The sequence below is a fragment of the Phycodurus eques genome, chromosome 6 (genome assembly GCF_024500275.1).
Source record: "Phycodurus eques isolate BA_2022a chromosome 6, UOR_Pequ_1.1, whole genome shotgun sequence".
In the NCBI taxonomy this organism is placed as follows: Eukaryota; Metazoa; Chordata; class Actinopteri; order Syngnathiformes; family Syngnathidae; genus Phycodurus; species Phycodurus eques.
The window spans coordinates 27,239,580-27,262,346 of record NC_084530.1 but is presented as its reverse complement, the minus strand read 5'-3'; the positions used below and the strand labels follow the sequence as shown (position 1 = coordinate 27,262,346).

Genomic DNA, 22,767 nt, shown 5'->3' with positions numbered 1-22,767 from the left:
GAAAACAGTGCAAAATGTCAACGTTTTGAAGCCCAAACGTCATTTGCAACACATATTCAAACAGGTATGTAGAGGTAGGCGCAAACATGAGGTAGGCACAGTATAGCAAAGACTCTTGTGCTCATCAAGGGAAAGGTAACATTGACATCCAAATTTCCCGCCTCAAACCTCAGAGAAGCTCCTAACTGAAGATGACTGAGATGAGACGTCCTCCTGGGACGTGAGCAGCTGCAGCATTTGGTCGGTGGCCGTGCAGCTGGACGGCTCGTGTTTGCCCACAAACAGCAGCTTCTTGAAGGCGCCCACTGGAACGTCACACAGCACCCTGAAGCAAACACATGCACAAGTAAGTCAAACAGCACTTCTCTCAAAGTGCTTGTCCTGTCTTTTGTCTATTAAGGGTTGAGATTTTTCCAGAGGCCATGTTTACTGCTAAGTAAGCTGTGTTTAGGCTTTGTGACCAGAATCACCTACCCGTCTCACTTTTAGAACAATGTGGCCTGAGAGTGAGAAAAGTCTTTTACAGGGCCCAGCGGGGACAGGTGTTAAATAATATTTATCTTCAAAAGGTGCAAGTACAGTTGAATGAGTCTTTTCTTTGTGACTGCCACTACAAGGAGCACTCATATATGTGAACTTTGAATTCAGAGTTGCGGCTATCCATTTCACGTGCGTGGTTTGAGTAGCTCCTCCAACTTCTTTAGCTTTGTAAGAGCAACGTTTTTCAGCATTTTTTGCTGTTCTGCTGAGATACGGTGGCCTCTTGGTGATTTGTTTTGCTGGATGTTTTTTTTCCTCCAAATATTTTTATTGAGTTTCAACGTTCATGGGATGGATAGAATGATAAACAGTGACAAGTCTTAATGTGTAACATATTGTGGCATTTAAAAGAATAAAACATCAACAATATTTCTACAAAGACAAAGGTGAGTTCGGATGGAAGAATTCTGTCAAGTGTTGTTAACTTTCTGTCATTGTCCCATTCTTTTTCCACAGTCTGAAAGTACTATTATATGCATTTTATTTGCATAGTTTGTATTCTTGATTGTTGTTATAAGAAGTGTCACTGTGTGTATTTTCTTTCTTGAGTGTATGTCTTTTGCACTGATGTAGGACAGTACCCCAATTTCGTTTTTCACAGTGAAATGACAAAAAAATCTGTAATTGTTATGTAGGGACGTGTCAGCATAAGAAAGACGTTAGACGTAAGAACGTGATTTTTTTTTTTAGTCATTCAAATTTGTCAGGCCGGGTAATTTTCACTTCACAGAGACTTTTAAGATATATTTTTTAAATGTGACGCATCTCCTACACTTCCCTATATGCTTTACGGGTGAAAAGACTGATTTTATTTTACTGTTATTATACACTGGTTAAAGTTTAGGGATAGTAACAAAAAATAGATGAATTCTACTCATACCAGTCAAAGATGTCCTCCATGCTGGGGTCAGGTTTCACCTGCACCCATTGACCAATGGACCACATCCGCACCCCTGTAGAATCTGATTTGTTACCGTTGACGTGCAGATTGGGAACATCCTCGTAGCACAGGTAGTAGCTGGAAAAAAAGGCCGTTTTTATGGGGAAAAAACATGTGGGAAGATAAAAGAAATAAGAAAATAAGGACTCACTACTTTGTCTCGGGCTTGTGCGCTCCATCGAGTCTCTCCACGTTCCAGCGCATGCGCTTGTACACACCGGTGTTAACCCTCGCTAGGTAAGGCGTGGGCTTACAGTAGCGGAACATGGTCACGCTCAGCTTCAGTTGGTCCAGCTGTATTTGGCCGATGCAGAAGTGAGACATACTGAGGAAAAGAGAGGAGAATACAGTTTGTCAATAAGTGATGGACACGGACTGAAAGTGACCATTGCAAAAAAATTGCAGTTGGCTACTGTTTGTCAGATACGTTTATGTGTGTACTGTATATATATTAGGGCTGGGCGATATGGCAAAAAAAATTAACAAGAAATATGTTTTTGTATTGTCTAATCTCGATTGTTATTACATTTAAAAAAAAAAAATTCAACTGCCAATTTTAAAGCCTCTGCACTGAAAAGTAAAGAAAAAATAAATGTAAATAAATTTAAAAATTGAAGAAGATAAACAGAAAAATATTCTTTTTGTTTAATTCAACATTTGTTGTAATGTTGAATAAAAACAAATGTTTATGTTTTTAATAGTGACAGTTAATCAAGTTACAACATTATTTTGTCTTGTGACAATTGTTTGGAAATTAGAACACCTCACCGAAGGGATCGTTCCACTGGAGGTTCCACTGTACTTTTTATGTTTAATTGTCTTTATTTGTATAGATTAGTGATAACTTGAGGTGTGTGTGTGTGAGTGTATGTGTGTGTTTACTTGTCAGGCTGGGTCTCATCCAAAGTGAGGAGCTTGCGGCTGGCGAAATTCAGCACCAGACGTTCCACTGTGTCACACATTTGTTGAGAGAACGCCAAAAGCTGCACACGCTACACACACACATATATCATGTTCATACTCAATATTCAATATAAAAACATGTCCACACTGTCTGTGACTTATGGGTGTTATTATAGACAGGTTGTAGTGCCGTTTTCAGTGGCGTAAAACTGCGCTCCATCATACTTATAACTGATATTGTTAAAGCGAGCATCTTGCTTCAGGGTTACCGCCATGAAAACATAGTTTTCACTGAGTATACAGTACATGGTAGTTTGAACATCAGTTATAACCCCAGCTGCTTGTTGATACTGATACAAGGAAAGATGTTCATAGGGTTCCTATACATAAATACTGAGCAGTAACAAATATTGTATATCATTTCCATCCTGTACTGTATGTAAATAGTGTATTAACATAAATGTCCATCTTCAACATAAAGCTGCATGTTCTTGTTTACATGCTGATTTTAAGGGATTTTTTTTTTTCTGCCAGCATATTCAAACACAATTGCTTGTTACTTATAGTGTCTTTATTACTGCGTTAGCGTAAATTATTGACTCACTACAACACATTCCGACTTGCATACAAATTTGGCTTACACCATCATAAAACTGAGGACTCTCTGTACCTATAAATAATATGGAAAAAGATTGAGGTGCGTACTTCAATGTCAGAGGACAACATCAAGGTTCTGGCCGTGGATTCCAGGAAGTTAAAGTAAGGCCGACATGCGTAGATGAAACCGCGCAGCACAGCAACCCAATGTCCTCTGTCTTTTTTCTCTTGACTGCAAAAGAACACATATGGAATGATCTATTTTCTTGTATTTCTCGTATATTTTATCCAGACAAAATCCCTACCCTTTGCCCAGTTGTTTGCACAAGTTATCTGCTTTGCATGGGGGAAAATTGACCTGCATCTTCATAGACCGGAGGTGCCACTTGATCGTTCTTACTGCCAAACAGTGGCGTGATGGTGGACGGCCACGCTGGGGCGCCAGAGTCTCTGAAAAGAACGTCATGTATTATGCATCTCACATGGATCCAATAATGTATAAAGTACTTTGAAAAGCGATACTTGAGGCAAAGTATCCGAACAGAAAATAACTTTGGTTAAAGTATAAGTCACCTGGTACAATATTTCTTCAGAAAATGTCTTTGACTGACATAAAAAAAATAACTCATTCACTGCCAGCCCTGCCAGTTAACATGGATATTTGACTTCTAAAGGCGTCAATGGCAGGGAATGTGTGAAGTATCAAAGGTAATTTTATCACATTTTCTCACATTAAATGTACTTAAATACCGTGTTAAATGAATTCACATATTTGTTTCTCAATAAATTATACATGTAAGAAGATAATTGTTGAAAAAGTGTCCAAAAACTGAGAACTACTGTATGTAGAACTGAATTGTGGAGATATAGCGTAAAACTGTTTTTCACACGATGAATTTTCCTGGTTGTTTGGGGCATGGCGAAAATGGTGCCCAGCTTGAGTCGCTCCTTCCTCCACTATATAAAACCTTGAGTGTGCATCCGTGGTTAACCTGCGTAATTGTTAGTTAATAAATTGAAGTTGGCAACTCTTGCATGAATAAATAAAGTTGGCAACTGCACACAAATCGATGAAGCATCACACATCGACAGGCGCTCTGCAATGGAAAAACTGTGACCCCCGCATCAGATTTGAAGGCTCCACACAATAAACTGTACTATACTTTATTGAACCGCAAAAAACATGGCACGATTGTCATGGAAGAAGCACGGTTGCATGTTAGTGAGAGACTCCATGTTTGGGTTCTTCACAAATACATATGAAATTATAAACATTGTTAATGTTATTGTAAAACACTTTACTGCTCTCCATTCTGGGTGGATGGTAGTCTATGGACGAAGGTTTTCTGTTTGTAATTGTACTGCGTTCTTTTTATGGATACTTTTGTTTACATTTATGTATACTGCACTCCTTTATGTATACATTGTATTGTTATACTTACTACTAGTGTGACACAAACTCTCATAACACATTCTGGTATAGGCACACGCTGTATACTTAAATTGCATCAATTTGTATTGTGTCAGTACTCTGAGAGGGTTGCAAGACTGCCAACAAATATACGAAGTGGGAAACTTGACAAATACTGAGTCCTGTTCCAAGTGACTTCCAAGGTGGTCACCCACTCACCGCAGACCCCCTGTGGTACTTGCGCCGACTGTCCTGGCAGAGGTTCACCCTCCATTGCTTCTTCGGAGTCTGTCATGTTCGCTGACATTTTCGTAACACTCTTCTTTACCGTGTCTAACTTTTAAAAAAATACAAAAATAAAATAAAACATTAGCGAGGCGGTAACGAGAAATCGCGCGCAATGCTAATAGCTAAGCTAACCGCTAATGACGCTCATCATGTAATAACTCAATGCTAGCCGAAGTTAATGTCCGAAGACATGACCAAAACTGAAAAGACCGAATAAATAATTAACAACTACATACGCAACGTCTGTATATGTTTGTAGTCGAATTAATACAAAAATAATGTAATGACCTAAGATGGTGCTGTTACAAAAACAAGCGAACTGATAGGGTGAAAGTTCGAAGGTACTGACCTCCACCTCAGGACCCAGAAATGTTATGGAATATATTTTCACTGTTAGCACAATGCAGAGTGAAGAGCAAAATGAATAGGCAGATTATGTAAAACGGCACAGTGAAATGTGTTACTTTTATTATTATATGAGGTGTAAACCGAAGTGTATTTGTTTATAATAATTTTATTGATTTTCCCAACGATAGGTTTACAACGGGTGGGGTCATTCATTTGTCGAATTGCATAACTGCCGAAGTTACTGAACAATATCAATAAAAATACCAATATGCTCGCAAAAAAAAAATGATGTATATATAATGTATTTTTAAAAAAAAAAAATTCTCTCCTTTATGTCTGTATAGATTCTCAGTCATCCAGGTCATTGTAATCGACAAAGGTTGAATCGAGGCAACTTGACTTTCTTGTTTGTTGAATTTGTTGTTTGTGTTGTGTTTTTTTTTTTCTGTAAACGTTCCAATTATGCTGTTAGGCTCACATGATATTCAAAAAGACCTGTAATTGTTGTCCAGGGATCATCCAAAAAGTATGAATGTATGTGAGCTTAGTTTTTAAAAAAAAAAAAAAAATCCAATGACCTTTTTTCCTGTTATTATAAGTGTGTTGTGTGTAGAATTTTGAGGAAGAATTTTAATTATTCAATTTTGGAATGAAGCTGTAACATAACAAAATGTTGGAAAAGTGAAGCGCTATGAATGCTTTCTGGATGAGTTGTAGTTTTTCTTCATTTAATGTTTTCCTATTTTTAGGTGGCTCTTCAATTGTACAAAACTCAGTACCCTTATGAATCTATTTGAATATTTTTTAAATATGAAAACTAACACATTTATAAAAAAAAAAACTTTAAAAGTTGGTGACCCCGTATAGGGGTTCCTGAGTTCATAAAGGAATTCTGTTCCTACAACGTAACTTGAATTTTTACCAAAGTCAGAACACACCAGGACCAGAACACATCACTAACCTATGGTAACACAGTAGTAGTCATCACTACAGTAAATATATCTTTATTGTTCTTAACACCTGTAAAATAGGGTGGCGACTTTGCAACAATAGGAAAATGCGGGTCCCAGGGTCACATAAATGTCCTTTATCGTAAATGCAGAAAAAAATGGATAGTGGGCTGCAAATGGCCCTCGGGCTGTGGTTTGGACACCACTGACTTAAAGTTAAGTTTGTAGTTTTCAAGCTGCTAGCAATATTTGAATGTATAACCTCACTTTACTCCCCCCTCGCGTCCCTGACCAAAGCCACGGCCCTCACAAATGAGCACGAGACTTGCACTGTACGTAACGTGCACTGTAAACAAGCCGGACATTAGCCACTTATTTATGTCGGAAAGTTGCAAAACACTAAATGTTACCGGTTTGATGTTGCATTTTGGGTGAATGTACAGTCAATTAAAATATGAGAGGTGATAAACTTACTTGAAAAGCTGGTGAGAATGGTGACGTTGGCAGTGTGTTTTCCAAGCTTAGCAATGTAGCCGTCCGCGTAGGACATCATAACATATGCTTACCCTTAAATTGTCTCGAAAGCTATCACATTCCTTCTTTTGAACATTTTTTTTTGCTAACCAGAGTTCAATAATCTGCACAAGAAACTATCACCTTGAGGCTGCTGTGTGCGAAACACTGAGTGTGCGTGCACAAAAAAAATTATTGACACAGTATTCACTCCTTCTGCCACAACAGTCTCTGATAGGCTGTTGCTGTCGCGGCGGGACTAGTTTGAATATCCATCCATCAATCTAACCCTAACCCATTTTAATAATATTCGACTCTGATGTCATACATACACTTTTAACAAATATGAAAACATGTATTTTGTTTTTACTGCAAACTCCACACAAATGATAGCAAAATAGGTACAACTGTACATTTCTTTATGTTGTTGGCAAACAAAATATTCAAGACAATGAATTGAAAAGTATTAGAAAAGAATTATTACAATTCATGTATTCAACAGTTGCTTCACATCACATCACATCACATCACATCACATCACACGTTACGGTTGACTTGGCAACCGCACAGCCGGCGGTCACGTGACACATCCGGCCGCGCTCCCGCCGCGCGTGCCCAACAGCGATGAATGGCGGGGTGGCGTCGGGGTCGCGCGCACCCGACGTCCACCAACCAGGAGCACGGTTGTTGTTGTAGTAGTAGTAGTAGTATTAGTAGTAGTTGGGAGCGCTTGACACGTACGCGACTCACGTGTTCGTGTTGTAAAAAAAAAAGAAAAAGAAAAAAAAAAAGCCGGCCCGCGCGCGCGCGCTCGAACTGACAGGCGGCGTCCTGGGTGTCACGTGATCCGAGGAAGAGAGAGAGGCGGATGTTACCGGCGAACACGCACGGAAGAAGAAGAAGAAGAAGAAGAAACGGAAGAAGGAGAAAAAGTAGCTCCTGTCTCTGTCGCTATTTTCACCCCGAACTCGCCGCGGATGTGACTTTTTGAGCGGCAGGGCGAGAGGAAAGCGCCGCCGCCGCTGTGTCAGTGTGAAGGGGGGGCTTCCTTTCTTTCTTTCGCGTGGTTCATTGTTGTAAGCTGCCATTGTGGATCCCCCCCGGTTCGGATTGGATGTCTGACCGCCAGACGGAAAAGGCAGCGAACACGTTCTCCTAAGTGTAGTTTTAAAAAATTTTTTTTTTTTTTTTTTTTTTTTAAATACAACGTGAGAGGTGGTGGGGGGGGGGAGCTCAGTGAAACAACAGACAGGGTGGGTCCACACCCGGGCGAGGATTACCTCTTGGCCGCTTTTATGTCAACAGGCTTTTTTAGGACAAAAGTTGAGACAACATCCATCGTTGTTGTACCATTGACGAAAGGGTGGGGAGGATAAGCCCCACATGAGCACAGGTTGTCCGGCAGGGACACGGCGACAGGCACCGCGATGGCCAACGACTCAATACAAGTAAGTTGACCAACGCGCCATTGGAATAATGTCCTGTCCCCTATGATTGTGGTATTCTGGAGTTTAATTTGAATCCCATTAAAAAGAAAATGTCTGATGACTCAAAGAATGGGACGCGTCTTACAAATTCTGCCAGGGAATGTATGAAACCCTATTTTTAAATGTATGCACACGTTTTATTAGCAATGTGACAAGATTAGCAAAAAAACGACAGTCTGTCAAAAATGCTGAGGTTGGTACAACGCACCAACAATTTTGAAAATTGGATGATTGGTTCTGGAGAACTTTATTTTGTATTTCTTTTGTGCTGGGGAAAAAAATGCCTTTTTGTTTGGAATGGTTTTGTGTGATATCGCCTGTAGAAAATCTGGTCAAGAAAACTCCTTCAAATTAGAGTACAATAGTAGAACTCTCTTTGACGATTTCTTTCAGTCAGCTGCTTGGGAAACCCCTTCACCGATTGCCTGACAAGTTTCAGTTACAAATGTAAAATAACCTGTCTCTGTCTTGACTTGCACTAAAAATTCCACTTCACTAGCACAAACTGAACATTATTTGTGAGAAGAACAGTGTTGGCATGTCATATACTTTGCTAAATTATTATTATTATTTTTTTGGTGAATTTATTTGTTAGGGAGGATTTTTGAGGTGTTTGAAGTGCTCATCCCATCTTTCTTAGAAAATTTCACAAAGATGGTGGCCACTTGTCATGTTGCTACTTTTATTGTTGGTGTTTCCCGTCAAAAGAAAACAAGTCATCTGCGTAGTGACATATACAATGTACCATTTCAGTACAGATCATGTGAACCATAAGTCTATGTAGCTATATTATAAAAAGTATGAGATTTGTGACTTTTACTGGTAAAAGTGCATTGGAGGATATTGTTCCAGAAGTAGGAGTTCCAACTCGATGTTGGTGTTGGTATTGAATCCCAATACATATTTTTGGTTAAGGTCTTTAATGTGGCGCTGATCCAAATTGGGATTGGTTCGAAGATAGATGCTGTCACCTTTATTTGGGGTTAAAAAATCTATACCCTGTAGACCTCTAGTGGTTCCACAAATTGTGACTTTTACTTTAATCATGATCCACAATGATGCAAAATTCAAAATGTATAAATGACTTTTATTGTTGGCGTTTCCCAGAAGGAAAACCAATATCAAGTATTGCGGTTATTGACATATACAACAGTCCCATTCGAGTGTCGGTAATGTATGTGACCCTTAGGCCTCTTTTGATTCTCGCCTCGGTTACGCGTTCTCTCGTGTTGTTTTTCGCTCGTCTTTGGAGACATTACACAACTCACTTACACAAGGGGAGACTTGCTAACCATAAAGGAGGCTACTCCAGACTTTATTTACCGGCATTACCAGATGAGTAGCAACGCTTAATTGCTCGGTGGCTGTTTTTTGTCAATGTCTTTATGTCTCAAAAGTGTTCTCTGTCAATTGACTGTCTGTTGTCACTATTGCCGTGGTCGGTCATGTATTACCTCTTTCATGGCAGGCTGAAATATTTAAAACCTCACCATCGGGATCTCTGGCGGTCCTGGTACAGTGCCCTGAGGAACCCCTGGGCACTCACTTTAATTGGAAATGGATCGTTTGTTTCCTATTAATAATTTACTGTGTGACACTTCTGTGTTTTGGACCTGGACGGAGACCCCACATAGGGGTCAGTCACCTTCATATAGCGAGTATATATCATATACATAGAATAGTGTTTTGACTAAAAATGAATGTCCATGGTTGTTTTGTGTGGTGATGGTATAAGCAAAAATACCCAAAATAGTGGTGTTTGTTTTGAGAAGACACGTTACCACATGTGACCACTTCCCTGTCACAGTTGCCTTTTCTGTAGTATTTGCATTTTACCGAGAATAGTACCATGCTTAGAAAGTACCTATTGTATCAAAAAGTCCTCTTGACATTTCAAATTCTCCTGCAGGAGGGTTCACAATGAGGAATTATGTTCGTTCTTTCCACTGAATTTTACTCCACGACGCAATGACATTTTCGACCCCTATATTTGCCCTTTATGTCTTGATGTTTTAAGAGGGGGGTTGCGACAAGTAATTAAGCATGCCTACAAATGTCACGCAGCTGACTGTGCACTACAAGTTTGTGGGATTTGTTCGGCAATCTTGCTTTCTTGATGCAACAAAGGTAAGTTGTATGTCATTCTCTCGAGGAGTGAAACAGGGTACACGTCAGCATTGCATTATCCCAGTTGGAGCTAGCCAAGTGAGGACCAGTAATGGAGGATTATAATGGTGATTATGACTGAAGAATAGAGTTAATCGGTGGACCATGAAATAAAACATGGGTTTTATCCATCTCACGACTCGTTTAAGAGGTTGAGAGGTTACGTTTTCATCGCCATTTGTTTGCTGGATTACACAATGTGATCGCTACAAAACTCGGAGACAAGGAAATCTTGTTAAATTCTGCTACAGGCCTAAATTCAGTTAAGGTCTTCAGTTTAGAGCTGAGTGATTTTAATTGAAGACCAATGATCTGGCATTTCTTCGGGAAAAAAACTTGCCCTCAAGGCATCTGGTGGTTCCAAAAATTGTGAATTTTAGTGTCCTATCTGATGATCAAAGTGATCCTCATCCTCATAATTTTTCATTCAGTTTGGATACTGATGAAAGATAATCATTGTATCTCGGTCTTCTGAGGCCAAAACAATTGTCAGATTCATCGACTCATGGTAGATTGGTTGTCCGCAACTCAGGAGGTGGTGCGGTCCTTCTACAGGAGCTAATAGTCTTTGTTTTTATTTGCATCAGGAGTTCATGAGTTGAGCATGTGCAGCGGCAGGTAGTAAAAATGAGACAGTCTGAGTTTAATTATGCTGCTGATGTGCTTGACTGTTATTAGACTGCTTTTAAAAGCTTCACGTAGGGTGACTTTTCCACTTGAAGCGGTCCTAACACTGTGCTTTGACGCCATGGTGTCTCTAGGCCAGACAGTAGAGTTCCTGCATGGATGTAATTGTTCCATTACGCTTGGTCCATGGAAAACAACCGGTGTTGGAAAAATGTGCTAAAAAACAGATACACCTCAGCATATTGGTCTGTGTAGAAGAGAAACAACTCAGCCTATGTCCACACATAATTTGTATTTTTTTTCACATTCTCAAGGATCAAATGAAAATACATTTGTAGGGTTTCAAGTCAGAGCAACTATAACCCCAAATTGTATGGCCATTTTGCTCATTTGTTGGTTGAAGAAAGTCATTTTCTACAAAGGCACAATAAAAAAAAAAGGTGACTCTACTGTAAACAAAGAGGACCATACATCGCATTGTGTAGTTATTCCTGATGACCACATTTGCCTATGAAGTAAAAAAAACACCAAATAAATTTTCTAGAGCACAGACCTCCACCAAGAGTTTTCATCATGATAATTTATACTGTAGCTAAAATACTGGTTATCCGCAGCTAAACGTAATGGTGTCTTTGTTGACTTTTCACAGAGTTCTTGATTTATGCTACGTAACAGAGGGGAAAATTGTGCAGATTAGGAGATCATACAGACATACCAAGAAAATGTTAGATGGATGTTGGATATTATGGATTTTCTACATGGGTTTCCAGTTTTAAACGATCCCCGACTGTACTATTCCCATGGCGTGTTATTTGTATGCCCCACAGGAAGGCAGTATTAAACACCCCCTAGTAGAAGTCCCCCCCCCCCCCCCCGTCACATTTCCTCCTAAAACTTTTGAGGGGAGACTGAGAATGCGAGCGAGTACATTATATTGATGAAACTGCGTCTGTTTTGTCTCTGGTGTAATATTTTTCGCATGGTCTGTGTTCGCACAAATATATCCTTGTGTGTTTTGGACATACTTGGCAAATAAAGATGATTCTGATTCCTCCGGGGAATGCACTGGAGTATTCCAACAAGACCGTACCATGACATAAGTAGACAGATATGCAGTCTTTTTTTTTTTTTTTTTTTTTTTTCTCTCTTTCTCTCTCTTCTCTCTCTCTCTGACGTCACTGCGCTGCAGGCAGACATGCAGCCCCAATCCACAGCAACGCTTCAAGTAACGATGAAGCACCGAAAGACACAAAGAGATCACATTCTCATTCATTCCTATGGCAGACATCCAGTCAAACAGGACAGTGTACTCCCAACCGTGTGATGCCATTTTTCAACAATACTTTTTTCTATACTTAGACTTGAAGCACAAGATCACTTCCTCATATCGACTCTTCTAAATGACTGAATGCTTTGTTTTGTCTGGTGCCCAAAAGAATTTATCACGTTTGTTTTACTTGCGTAGCTTGGAATCATGACTCGTACGTAAAGCAAGCTTGTAATTGCTCTTCTTGGATATCATTTGACAGTGCAGGTGTATTGCATTACGTTTCATAGCCATATTTCCACTATGCACTTTAGCTCTGTTCAGTTCCACTGCTTGGTGTGTGGCAGAGATGGCGAAAGCTACGACAGTTACCCAACTTGTGTGACATCGTAGCAAGACAACTGTGTGGAGCTGGGCAAATAATCAAATAAATAAACGTGACCAAGAACAGCACTACATTATGACATCCACACAAACAACATTTATTCCTCTTTCTTAAATGGCTGTGGTTGAGTTTGGTTTGGGATAGTAATGTTGAACAGGGTTTCTTCTGCAGGGTGTGCAGACTTGAAGGCCGCGTCTGCTGCTCATGTTGTGTGACATAAACTAGACATACTAACAGCAGCACTGGTTGCAACTCGCCAATGAAATAAAAGAGAACTATGAAACAATATAATATAAATTGATGTTAATTTCTCGACAAATCCACACGAGTTGAAACCAACGTACAATGAAGCATTTCTCAAAGTGCAGTATCAGGGCCAATCCGAATTCTACCCATCAGCCATTGGTTTTGCGCGTTAGTTTGATTGGGGTGGGGTCCTCTGAGGCTCACATGGCCTCGGCCCCGAGGCTAGAGCGTCTAAAGGGCATTATGCCGACGGCCTCAGCAATACAATAGTACGTATTGTCTGACACCCGCAACCTAGATCACATTCAGTTCACTGCCAGTTCATTTTAGCCACATCCTTTGACTGAGGCGCTTCGCCGCTGCAGCCTCACCAGTCGACCAACCAAACCTGATGCCCCATCGAGCCCCCCTTACAGTCACATGTTTAACTGTTGATGTTCGGAAGCTCGCTTTTAACTATGTTTGTCCATCCTTGTTAGGTATTTACATCCTTCGTCCGCCCTGTGAAAGCATCTCATTATTCATGCAACCTCACAAATGTTACCCTGCATTCCAGGGTATGACGGAACTCCACCTACTACCCACCCCCACATCGTCAGTGAGCCCCGTTTCGTAATGTGTGAGGTGGTAGTTATCTGGATGGAAGTAGCTCACTCATCCACCAAGACGTTTTTTAGTGCTCTTCAAAAGACATCCATGCAGGTGAAAAGTGCATCCCTATATCTACTTAAGTCTTTTATTCGGTCTTGTGAAAGAGTGGTAATTCCAGGCCTGACTTGTCAACACCAGCAGCCTTGCACCCTGACATACCTTGACCCTTGACCCTCCCTCATAATGGCATTGCCCTGGGCCGCATGCATCGATCTCAGAGCCATTGCTGTCATGTTGTTTAAACGTTGACCCTCTCGTTGCCAGGACGCTGGATAATCAGCTTTTTCCGGTCTCAGAAATAGCGAACAAGGGTCATCCCTTGACTTGTTCATCCTCTTACTCACACCATGGTGGTATTCGCCCCAGCACGGGGCTGGCTGGTAAACAGTTCTTGAACAAAACAATGGGTCACCTTAACTGGATAAACGAGGCACGCTTTCCCAAAGCTTACTCAGCAAACACAAAGCTCAATTGCTAATGTGAGTGCACGTGCATCTTGGTGGAAAGTAGTTCTGTCGTGAAACAATGCTGAGCCATAAATTTAATCCTGGAAGGAGTAAAATGGAAATGCTATAGTGAGGCTTGTGAGAAACATCGCAGCTTGCTATATTATTTTTCAACTTAAGATGATGTCACACTCAAATCTGACATCATTAGGGACGAACTTCAAAACTTAGCAGGACATTTTCATCAGTACCGCACATGCCTGTATTATGTCATTGCTATTGATCCATGGTTTAATGGGAAATTATTGATAATGTAACTACAAATGTTAACAAAAGTGGAAACAACTTGTGTATGGTCTGTAGATACATTGAAATGAAATAAAACGATAGGTTTCTCCTTTATGTCCAAGGACTAAATGATTTAGAGCCTTTATTGTGCTTTTATTTATTTATTTTTTTAAATGTAACTTTTTTTTTTATTTTTGTGTGTGATTCCACCCCAGAAGGCTACCAGTAATTGCAAAAAAATGTGATGATGGCCAAATAACTGGAAATTGTACTTATTGCAATGCAGTAATAGTTCAGTACAATATGGCCATCAATCAACATAAAAAAAGTTTTGAAACTTGAACACATCTAAGGTCAACTAGCTAGCAGCAGCAGCAGCGGCAGCTTGCTTTCGACCTTTGTTTTGTGTAATCCTGCTCACTGAGGAACAAACAAAAACGGCGTTCTCGGTGGAGGTAAAGTTCCAGTACAGATGTTAAAAAAAGACCAAACGTGAGAAGGCGCAAGGAAGCATAATACGTTCTTTCCTTCAATGTGAAATAAATGAAATGCAGCAGAGATTGCCTGAGCATCAAACTCAAAGGCCACCTTTTCCTGCTACCTGTTTCTGGGCCAAAAATGCTGCGCTTGAACACAGCGCAGAGACGAGAGCAAACAATTCTCCATTGGCAGCAGCTGCTGCTGGTTTATCTTTGTCCATTTTCCCGAAAGGGAAACTGGAAAGTCGAGGCCTGTTGACACAAACAAAACATGTTTGTACAGCAACCGAATCACACGCGTATGAAGGATTTGGCATCCAATATTTAGCCGTCTCATAGAAAACATTCTTTTCTCAGAAACGTTCTCAAGCAAACTGTAGTTTTGCGTCATCTACCATGTTGTCCTTGTTTTTATTGTACCCCCTCCCTGTTTTTCTCCCGCTCATTCTCCTCCCTCCTCTCCAAACTCCAGCTGTTGCTTTCCCTCTCCCTCCCGCTAAAGCCACCCTTTTGTTTTCCCATTTGGGTTGAACCTCAAGAGCTGTCGTCTGCTGGGGGATAATTAGAAGGGAAAAGGCCTGTTGGTCCTACAAACAATACTTGCAGGCTAAATATGGTTACACTTATCAAAAACACACACTGTGGTGTAGAATCATCATGTAGCTAAACAAGGGCAACCAAATGAATGAGTTCAGTTAGATTGCTTTAATAACCGTTTGAAATAGTCTTTGTATATATGGGTTGTGCATGTTTGTATGTGAGGTTGTGACTTGTAATTGGCTTAAGCAAAAGTCTCCACAAACAGTCCCTCGTCTCAACAGTGTGTACGCAGATCAAGTTGTACGAGTAAACACAATGGCTTTAGAATGACAGATTGAAATAATTGCACTGTTCCTGATCCCAAGTATGAAATGATAACCTCTTCTACATAGAGATATACAAAAATAGTCACACGAGCCATTAGAGTAGATCTGACATTAAACTGCCTGTGCTTTTTACACACAACCCATCAAAGAATAGATACAAAATGATGTAGTATTTTGCTGAAATTAAGTCAACGTTTCACCTATTGAGAATGTAATACTTTGAAAGGTGAGTAATACATCAATCTCAGCATTGCCCATAGTACTTTCTTTCAGTGGTGTTGCTGTAGGCTTCCACTGCAGATTTGTCAGAGCCGTATGCAAATCAAGTCGCCATGCTACTTTAAACACTGTTTAAATTAATAAAGAAAAATCAGGATGAAAGCACCACTGCTCTACAATCTAAAGTCATCCAGCCTCAGGGTTATTGTGGAAGTTCTACAATATGTCACATCACATATTTAGTGTTTTTCTATTCTTACACAGTGGATGTCATGTAAGTGTTGAGTCAGTCTGATGTGCGATTACGTCAAATCTGTAATGTCAGAACATAACACTGTCGTAGCATTTGTCCTTTTAACCGTTTTCCAGCAAACTTTCTACATGCTAATGTGCCATTGTTGCGCATGTACAGTATGTAGTATATGTTTCCAAATTCACGTCGCCAACTGCTGGCCTGGCATGTAAATGGCATCACTTTTGCAAAATGGAATTGGGCAGCCTGTACAGTGTACACAATACATTTATCTATTTCTTTTTAGTTGTGTAAGTAAGCCCTTATTATGACTCCTATTACTGTAAATGTTTGTAGCTAGAATGTGTAGCATTCTCTTTTCCACATGCTCTCATAAAGTGGAAATAAGGAAGTACATGATGTAGAAAAACCCACAAGAAATCATACACATTTTGTCACCATTCCTTGTTGTCTTCGTCACATTTCAACCTTCACCTTTGTCAAACACATGCAGGCACGTAGTTGAGGGGAAGTGGACGTTCTGGTCTTTCCTGGTGCCTTACCTGGAAGGGGGCGGGGCTGTCACGGAAAGAGATGTCATCAGGAGCAGCTCATAGCTGATTGATGTATGCCCGAAGACCCGACCACACATACACACCTGGTTGTTTACAACCATCAGGTTTCTATGCGAGTCTCTCTAGAGCATGCACAGGTGTCCAACTTGAGGTCCAGGGTCGATCCAGCCCACCACATCAGTTTGTGTGGCCCACTAAGGCAAATCATGTGTCTACTTCGTTTCTTGCTAAAATCTTCATCAAAATTGTACATTGTATTTATTGTTAAGAATGAAGAATAGTTTCACAATTACTGTTAGTGACTAAGTAAGCTGCTGTAATATTAACGGTAGTCGTTTTTCGCAGTGGATAAATAATATATACCTGGGATTATTGTGACATTGTCTGTGTACATGAGTTGCTATTGATGCTAAGTGCTAGCCTGTCATGTCAATGGCATTTTCGTTTTAAATACACCATGTGTAATTCTCTTTGTTTTATGTTTAGATTGACGGTAAAGATCAACTGGGAGTGGCATTAAACAACTAAAAGCCTCTTTTTTTTTTTTTTAAAGTATCGTTAACCATGCCAAACTGCTGCTGATTGTGAAGTGAGTTGAGTTCACTGCCACCAGACACCTTTTGCTTGTTCTTTGGCTTTTTGTGGCCTTTTGTGATGGTTATTTCAAGTGATGAGTCTTAACGAAAGGTGATGTGAGAAGAACTTGAGAAGAAAATGTACTGGAAGTCATATTCAAGTTCCGCAGTAAGACTCCAGCGTCACTATTTGTTGTAGATAGAGTGTTTGTGTGGCAGTTGAGAATGCTGAAAAAATTTATGCATGAGGGAGGTGTATCCGTCCGTGACTGTGTTAATAATGTCAGTATCTGAACTGATCATTTCTATTTTCAAACATTTACCATTGCAAAAATTTCTTCCAAATCCAAACAACTCAGGTTGACCAGTGTCACGGAATGCATCAATGTCCATCGTTATTGACTATTTCATAGTAATAATGAACTATTTACCAGTTTCCTCATACCATGGCGCACAGGAGGGTGTCCATATTTATATAAGCATGTCCTTCTACTCAGTGTAAACACGTTCACTCTGGAGTGAGAGGCTTGTTTCTTTTCTATTTTTTTTTTTACTTGCAACGAGCCTGTCTCAGGGGACGATTAACGGAGCGTTTGCTGTCAAATTATGTCTGGCTTTTAGGTAATGGACTGAAATGCTTTTTCCCTTCTTATTTAATTAAACCGTCGCTTCCGTCCATCAGCCATTACTCAGTCAACCCTAAATATTTTATACAACCTGAGGTCATCCCATCAAATTATTTAAACCTTAAATCTCTTGTACGAGGCACGGTGACCGACTGGTTAGCATATCTGCCTCACAGTTCTGAGAACCGAACATGCATGGTAGGTTGATCGAGGACTCTAAATTACCCTTATGTGTGAATGTGTGCGTGAATCAGATCATTATGTCAGAAGCAGCAGTATGAGCAGCTTCTGGTGTGACATATCAAATACTTGTCAAACAGGGACAATTAGATTTGACACAACCGGGAAGGACAAGTGAGTGTAGAGTGTAAACAAGTGGATGCTCGGATGCTACAGCCAAAGGTGGAAAATTGCTGGATGGATTCTGTGCCCTCGTTCCACAGAATAGTCACACGGAAGAAGGATGCCTAATGAAATTATCGTCTTTTGTAGTTAAACCCGCATGCTTTCATCAGAATTAAGCATGAACACTTTTACAGGTATTAAACCGAGATGATGTAACATGTTAATCTTTACACAGAAGCATCTCCATGTTGTTTTTTTTTTGTTTTTTTTTTGGGGCTGCACAAGGAGACTCACACCTGTTACATGGTGTCATTTGGTACGCTCAGCCTGGCCCTGTAATAAAGTGTTTTAAACACTCTCGCGCGCACACGCAAAAATACACACACACACGACTGCATAGTCAGCCCTGCTGCACTGGTTTTTACAGCTGTTGACACACCCACAACAAAACATCATAGAGAAACACACACGCATGAAGTGAACCCCCTTGAGAAGGATCACCACCTCACATATTCACCTATTAATAATAAGGCGCAGTTTTGATAGACACTGTCAGTTACCTTATTTAGCAACATGAGCGAGTCAGATTATGCATGATGTGTAGGTAGTGAATTGAAAATGTGGGGGGGGGAAGGAGAGTCACACAGTTGTATTAACTTGATATGACACACATGCATGACCGGTCCCTCAAGAAAAAAATAAGTCAGAGTGAACGTGCTTGCCAGGAAGGTTAGGTTAAATTATCACATAACTCAAGATACACTCTATGTGAGCAATGTATTTATGGGCTGGAGTAAACTGTCACCGGCAAAAGCCGCTTGACAGAAGAATATATTTGGTCTAAATAAAGTTATGTAAATGCTGCATTTTGCTCATATAGTCCAAAATCTTCTGCTTGTCTTCATCATTCAACTTGTCGTCCTCTACGGTGGACTTCATTTTGAAGGCATAGGACTCCAGGTTGTTGAAAATATAATACAGTGGACCCCCGCATATTTGCGGTTCGGCACCCGCGCATTCACCTATCCGCAGATCATTTCCCCCCCCCTTTTTTCCCAATTAAAAAAAAAAAAGTTTTCCCTTTTTCTTTTTTGCGAGGGAGCTAACCCGAAAACAACTGTGCTGCGTTTCGTCATCAAATCTACGTCTATATTTTTTATACTGCCCCCTGGTGATCAAGGTGCTAGAAGGAGCGGCACAATGGCCATTGAATTATCATGATTCACAGACTTTGATTCTTTACATTCTATTTAATTATGTTTTTACTGTATGTTTTTAGAAAGTACAATACTGCAAGTGCTATTTTGCTAAATGAAAAACAATTACCTTTTTCTGGGGCGCTGGAACAGTTTTTTGGCATTTCCATTCATTTCAATGGGGAAAGATGATTTGTGATATGGTCGTGGTCACGGAACAAATTAAACTCCTCCTGTAATAAAATCTAGAATTAAATTTGTAGAAACAAGTACAGTACATTATCCTCAACGGCTGAATAAGAACTCTGAACTGTCTGCAGAAACCAAATTTCTGCTAATAGTGGACAGGGGTGTTTATTTAGTCAACTGCAGAAGGAGCACGCATCTTTTAAGAGGGAAGCCTTTATTTTTATGCACTTTTTGGCTAAATTTAATTTGTGAAGGGAACTCGTTTACAATGTGCACACCACACTTTAAATAATCGAGAACAGTGAGAGACTTCTGAAAGGCTCAGCAGCTAACTCTTTGTCTGTGTGTGAGCAATTGGGCTTGTGTTTTATATTCTATTCTTATTCATGTGCAGCACTTTGTTTCAACTGCAGTGGTGTTTTTTTTTTAAATAAATAAAATTGAGTTGAGTATATCTTCAAAGTTGAGATCTTATTAAATTTTGAGTATCTCCTCTTAATTCCGACTGGTTCGTCAGGCTTCATCCTTCCCTCTCTCACCGTGCGCACTCCCGCTCTAGAGCACATCGAGCGTGACTCGCTGTCAGGCCGCAGCATGTCTGCAGGCCAGGGCCACAAGTCCATTTTTTTCATTCTAGGACAATGCTGTGATTGTGATGTGCAATCGAGAGTCGCACAGAAAGGAAACTCGCCATCATGAAGCGGGGCGCGATGTAACAGCAGCCTGCCGGGAATCTCGACATTGATGTCACGTATAGCCTTGAATCGTCTTTCCATGAGTTCTGTCTGGTCCTCTTTCCCCTGTCTAATGTGTGTCAGTCCTGCCAGCGGCCTCTCACATGGCCTTTTATCGGTCACTGGCTTCTGGTGCCGACACCCACCTTTCTTGGTTCTCTCCTTCCCCCCCTGTCCTCTCTACTACCACCACCTGTCTTTTCACCCAGGCTGTGGGGAGGGGCGAGGGACGGCATCTTCTCGTTCCCGTGCTTCCCGCTGTCTCCGTTCTGCCTCAGCAGGGAAAAAAAGACACTGGCAGGAGCTAGAGAGCTGTTTGCTTCAAAGAAAAGACATATGCTGTTTGGGTGTCATCTGGTTACTGGGTTAATTGCAACACTGCACTACATGGTAGCTCCGTTTTAATAGCACAGTGGATCCTCGGTGGCAGTTTGGAGAATGGGGGGGTCCACTTTACATGAACCACAGGGGATTGAGACCGAACCCTGCCGCAACTGACGAAAATCCGTAAGTAATGGAGACCCCCCCCCCCCCCCCCCCACAAGAACAAAAAAGGTTTATGTCTGCATCACAGTTTTGAGATTCCGGATTTGAATCAGGCTCATGCCTTCCTGTGTAGAGGTTGCATGTTCTCCCCCGTGCTTGTGTGGAGTTTGTCCAGCTTTAAGAGTTAATATAACTGCAAATGACCTGACCGTATAATTTCCTACATTTATATTTGTTCCTCTAGTGGTAATGGCCTGCTGTCTAAATACTTTTGTCCATGTAGTGTGCCCTTAAATTCCTTCGGTTCCCTGATTTAGCATTCCTTAACTCCCACTCTATTCCTATTTACCGCCAGCTTACCTGGCGTCACTACTCAGAATGCCTGCAGATGTTTCCTCTGTGTGACGCTGCACAAACACGCAAAAGCGATCATTCACATTTCCCTCGTCGTTCTCGTGCGCAGCAGCAGTTATTGGGATTCAAGTTAGGAGTCCCTGTTCGACCTCACATTGAGCAGCGCGGCTCCATTTTCCTTTTCACGGGGAGGGACACAAAGCCGAGCTGACATCACATCAGTGCTAGAGGCTAATCAGCTGCGCCGACCAGTTTCCAGCTCTTTAAGTTGATATCGCTGCCTTTCGTGGCGCAGCTCGTCTCCCAGCAGATAGTCGAACGCTGTCAGAACAATCACCATTACTCTCGGCCTTCTTTCACTCACTAATGTCGTCTTGTAACATTAGCACACACACAAAAAAAACATCTTTATTTCTTAGCCATGTTTTCCCCCCCATCTGTTTATGCTCATTAACCACAAAGTCCTCTATATATAACTAGCGCTTATCTAACCCCTTGACGGTTTGAGCGTCCTAGCAGTCAGTTTAATGCTGGTAAGACTTCCACTTCCTTATACGAATAGCCTGTGACGTTACAGAAATCAGCATTCACATTTGTTCGCATTCTTCGATAAAATGTCCTCCGGATAACTTAACTCCAAGGCAAGACTTTGTTAAAGCCCCCTCGAAACTAAACCCTCGGTTGAGCAAAATATTCCACACGAGGCCGATGTGTTTACAATCCCACCTTGACTCGCTATAAACAGAATTCCAGATCATTTCGTCATCCTCCTCAAAACGGTTGTTCCTTGGTGCCAGTGTACTCGCCAGAGTATGATTGACAGCTGTCGTCAGTCCTCAGAACTGCGTGAGGGAGAACAATTCGGAGATGTCAGTTCAGCTCACAAAGCATGTCTGTAACGTATCATCAATGACAGGTAGCCTGCCATGGCCAAGGCCAGACATTGTGGCTGCCGATAGTTAAGATAAGGACTGAGTGCTTGTTTTCTTCTTAATAAAGCACTGGAGTAGCTATTTGGCCGTCATCTTTGCTTATGGAACTGCTGGAGTTTATTATTGTTATTATTCCGACAAATGAATCACCTTTTCGGTGGCCTCAATATGACCGAAAACTCACCAATTTTTGCATGCACATGTATCGTGGCGAAAATGTATGGGCCTGATCGTCGCTGCTTGCAGCTTTAATTTCATCAGAATCTGAATCATCAGTCCCCCTACCCCCCAAAATATTTTTGCCCACTCCATCATTGATTACTGTCCGATCACGACACTCCTTCTACCCCCCTCAGCCCCATAGACGATTACCTTCCGATTCATTCGCCACCGTCACCACCCTGGCCAGTGGCCAATTAGCTTCCAATCGTATTGTGTGTGTGTGATGCGCTCCGAGAATGTCGACAAAGGACACCACACGTGTAAAGATTCTGTTCCGCTGACGATCTTGAAGTCTCGCCTCAAGTCTGAAGTCTCGCCTGATCACACCTGATCTCACAAACCGTTGTTATAAAGAAAAAAATGAAGATACTTGGTCGTAAATATTGAACACATTTATTATTTAAGATTTTTGTCACCGATCTGTTTGGGACCCTAAAATCAGGACGAATCCACTCTTAACACACATCAGACCTAAGGATAGATAATCTTATAGGATCATCTTTTAAGACTTGAGTTTTTCTGGGGCAGAACCTGGACAAAAAACCTGGACGATTGTCTTTGTCAGCCCAAGTCAGACTGTAGCAAGTTTGACGTTAGCCATTTAGTAGCCAATGTCAGTCCAATATCTGCCAAACTTTTACTATATGGAGAGCTTGAGAAGCAGACAAAACATACTATCAGTTT

At 40.9% G+C, this 22,767-nt stretch overlaps 2 protein-coding genes across 3 annotated transcripts in view; one reads left to right on the top strand and one right to left on the bottom strand.

Moving 5' to 3' along the window:
• Positions 1 to 162: 162 nt before the first annotated feature.
• Positions 163 to 4,686, bottom strand: LOC133403746 (UPF0575 protein C19orf67 homolog). Its single transcript, XM_061678938.1, has 7 exons — positions 4,611 to 4,686; positions 3,286 to 3,430; positions 3,089 to 3,212; positions 2,363 to 2,472; positions 1,632 to 1,805; positions 1,421 to 1,558; positions 163 to 325 (listed from the first exon to the last, which is right to left on the bottom strand). Exons 1-7 carry the CDS (start codon positions 4,684 to 4,686, stop codon positions 163 to 165), a joined length of 930 nt encoding a protein of 309 aa, XP_061534922.1.
• Positions 4,687 to 7,198: 2,512 nt separating this feature from the next.
• pkn1a (protein kinase N1a) overlaps positions 7,199 to 22,767 on the top strand; it is a 38,850-nt gene continuing 23,281 nt past the window's right edge. Inside the window, exons 1-2 of one of the 2 annotated variants that reach the window (XM_061679775.1) lie at positions 7,199 to 7,938; positions 16,364 to 16,475. Coding sequence is in view for 1 of the 2 variants with exons in the window: in XM_061679773.1 (XP_061535757.1) it covers positions 7,918 to 7,938 (21 nt within the window). In the remaining variant the exon portion in view is untranslated. The remainder of the gene's footprint in view (positions 7,939 to 16,363; positions 16,476 to 22,767) is intronic. The other variant, XM_061679773.1, reaches the window with a different exon arrangement.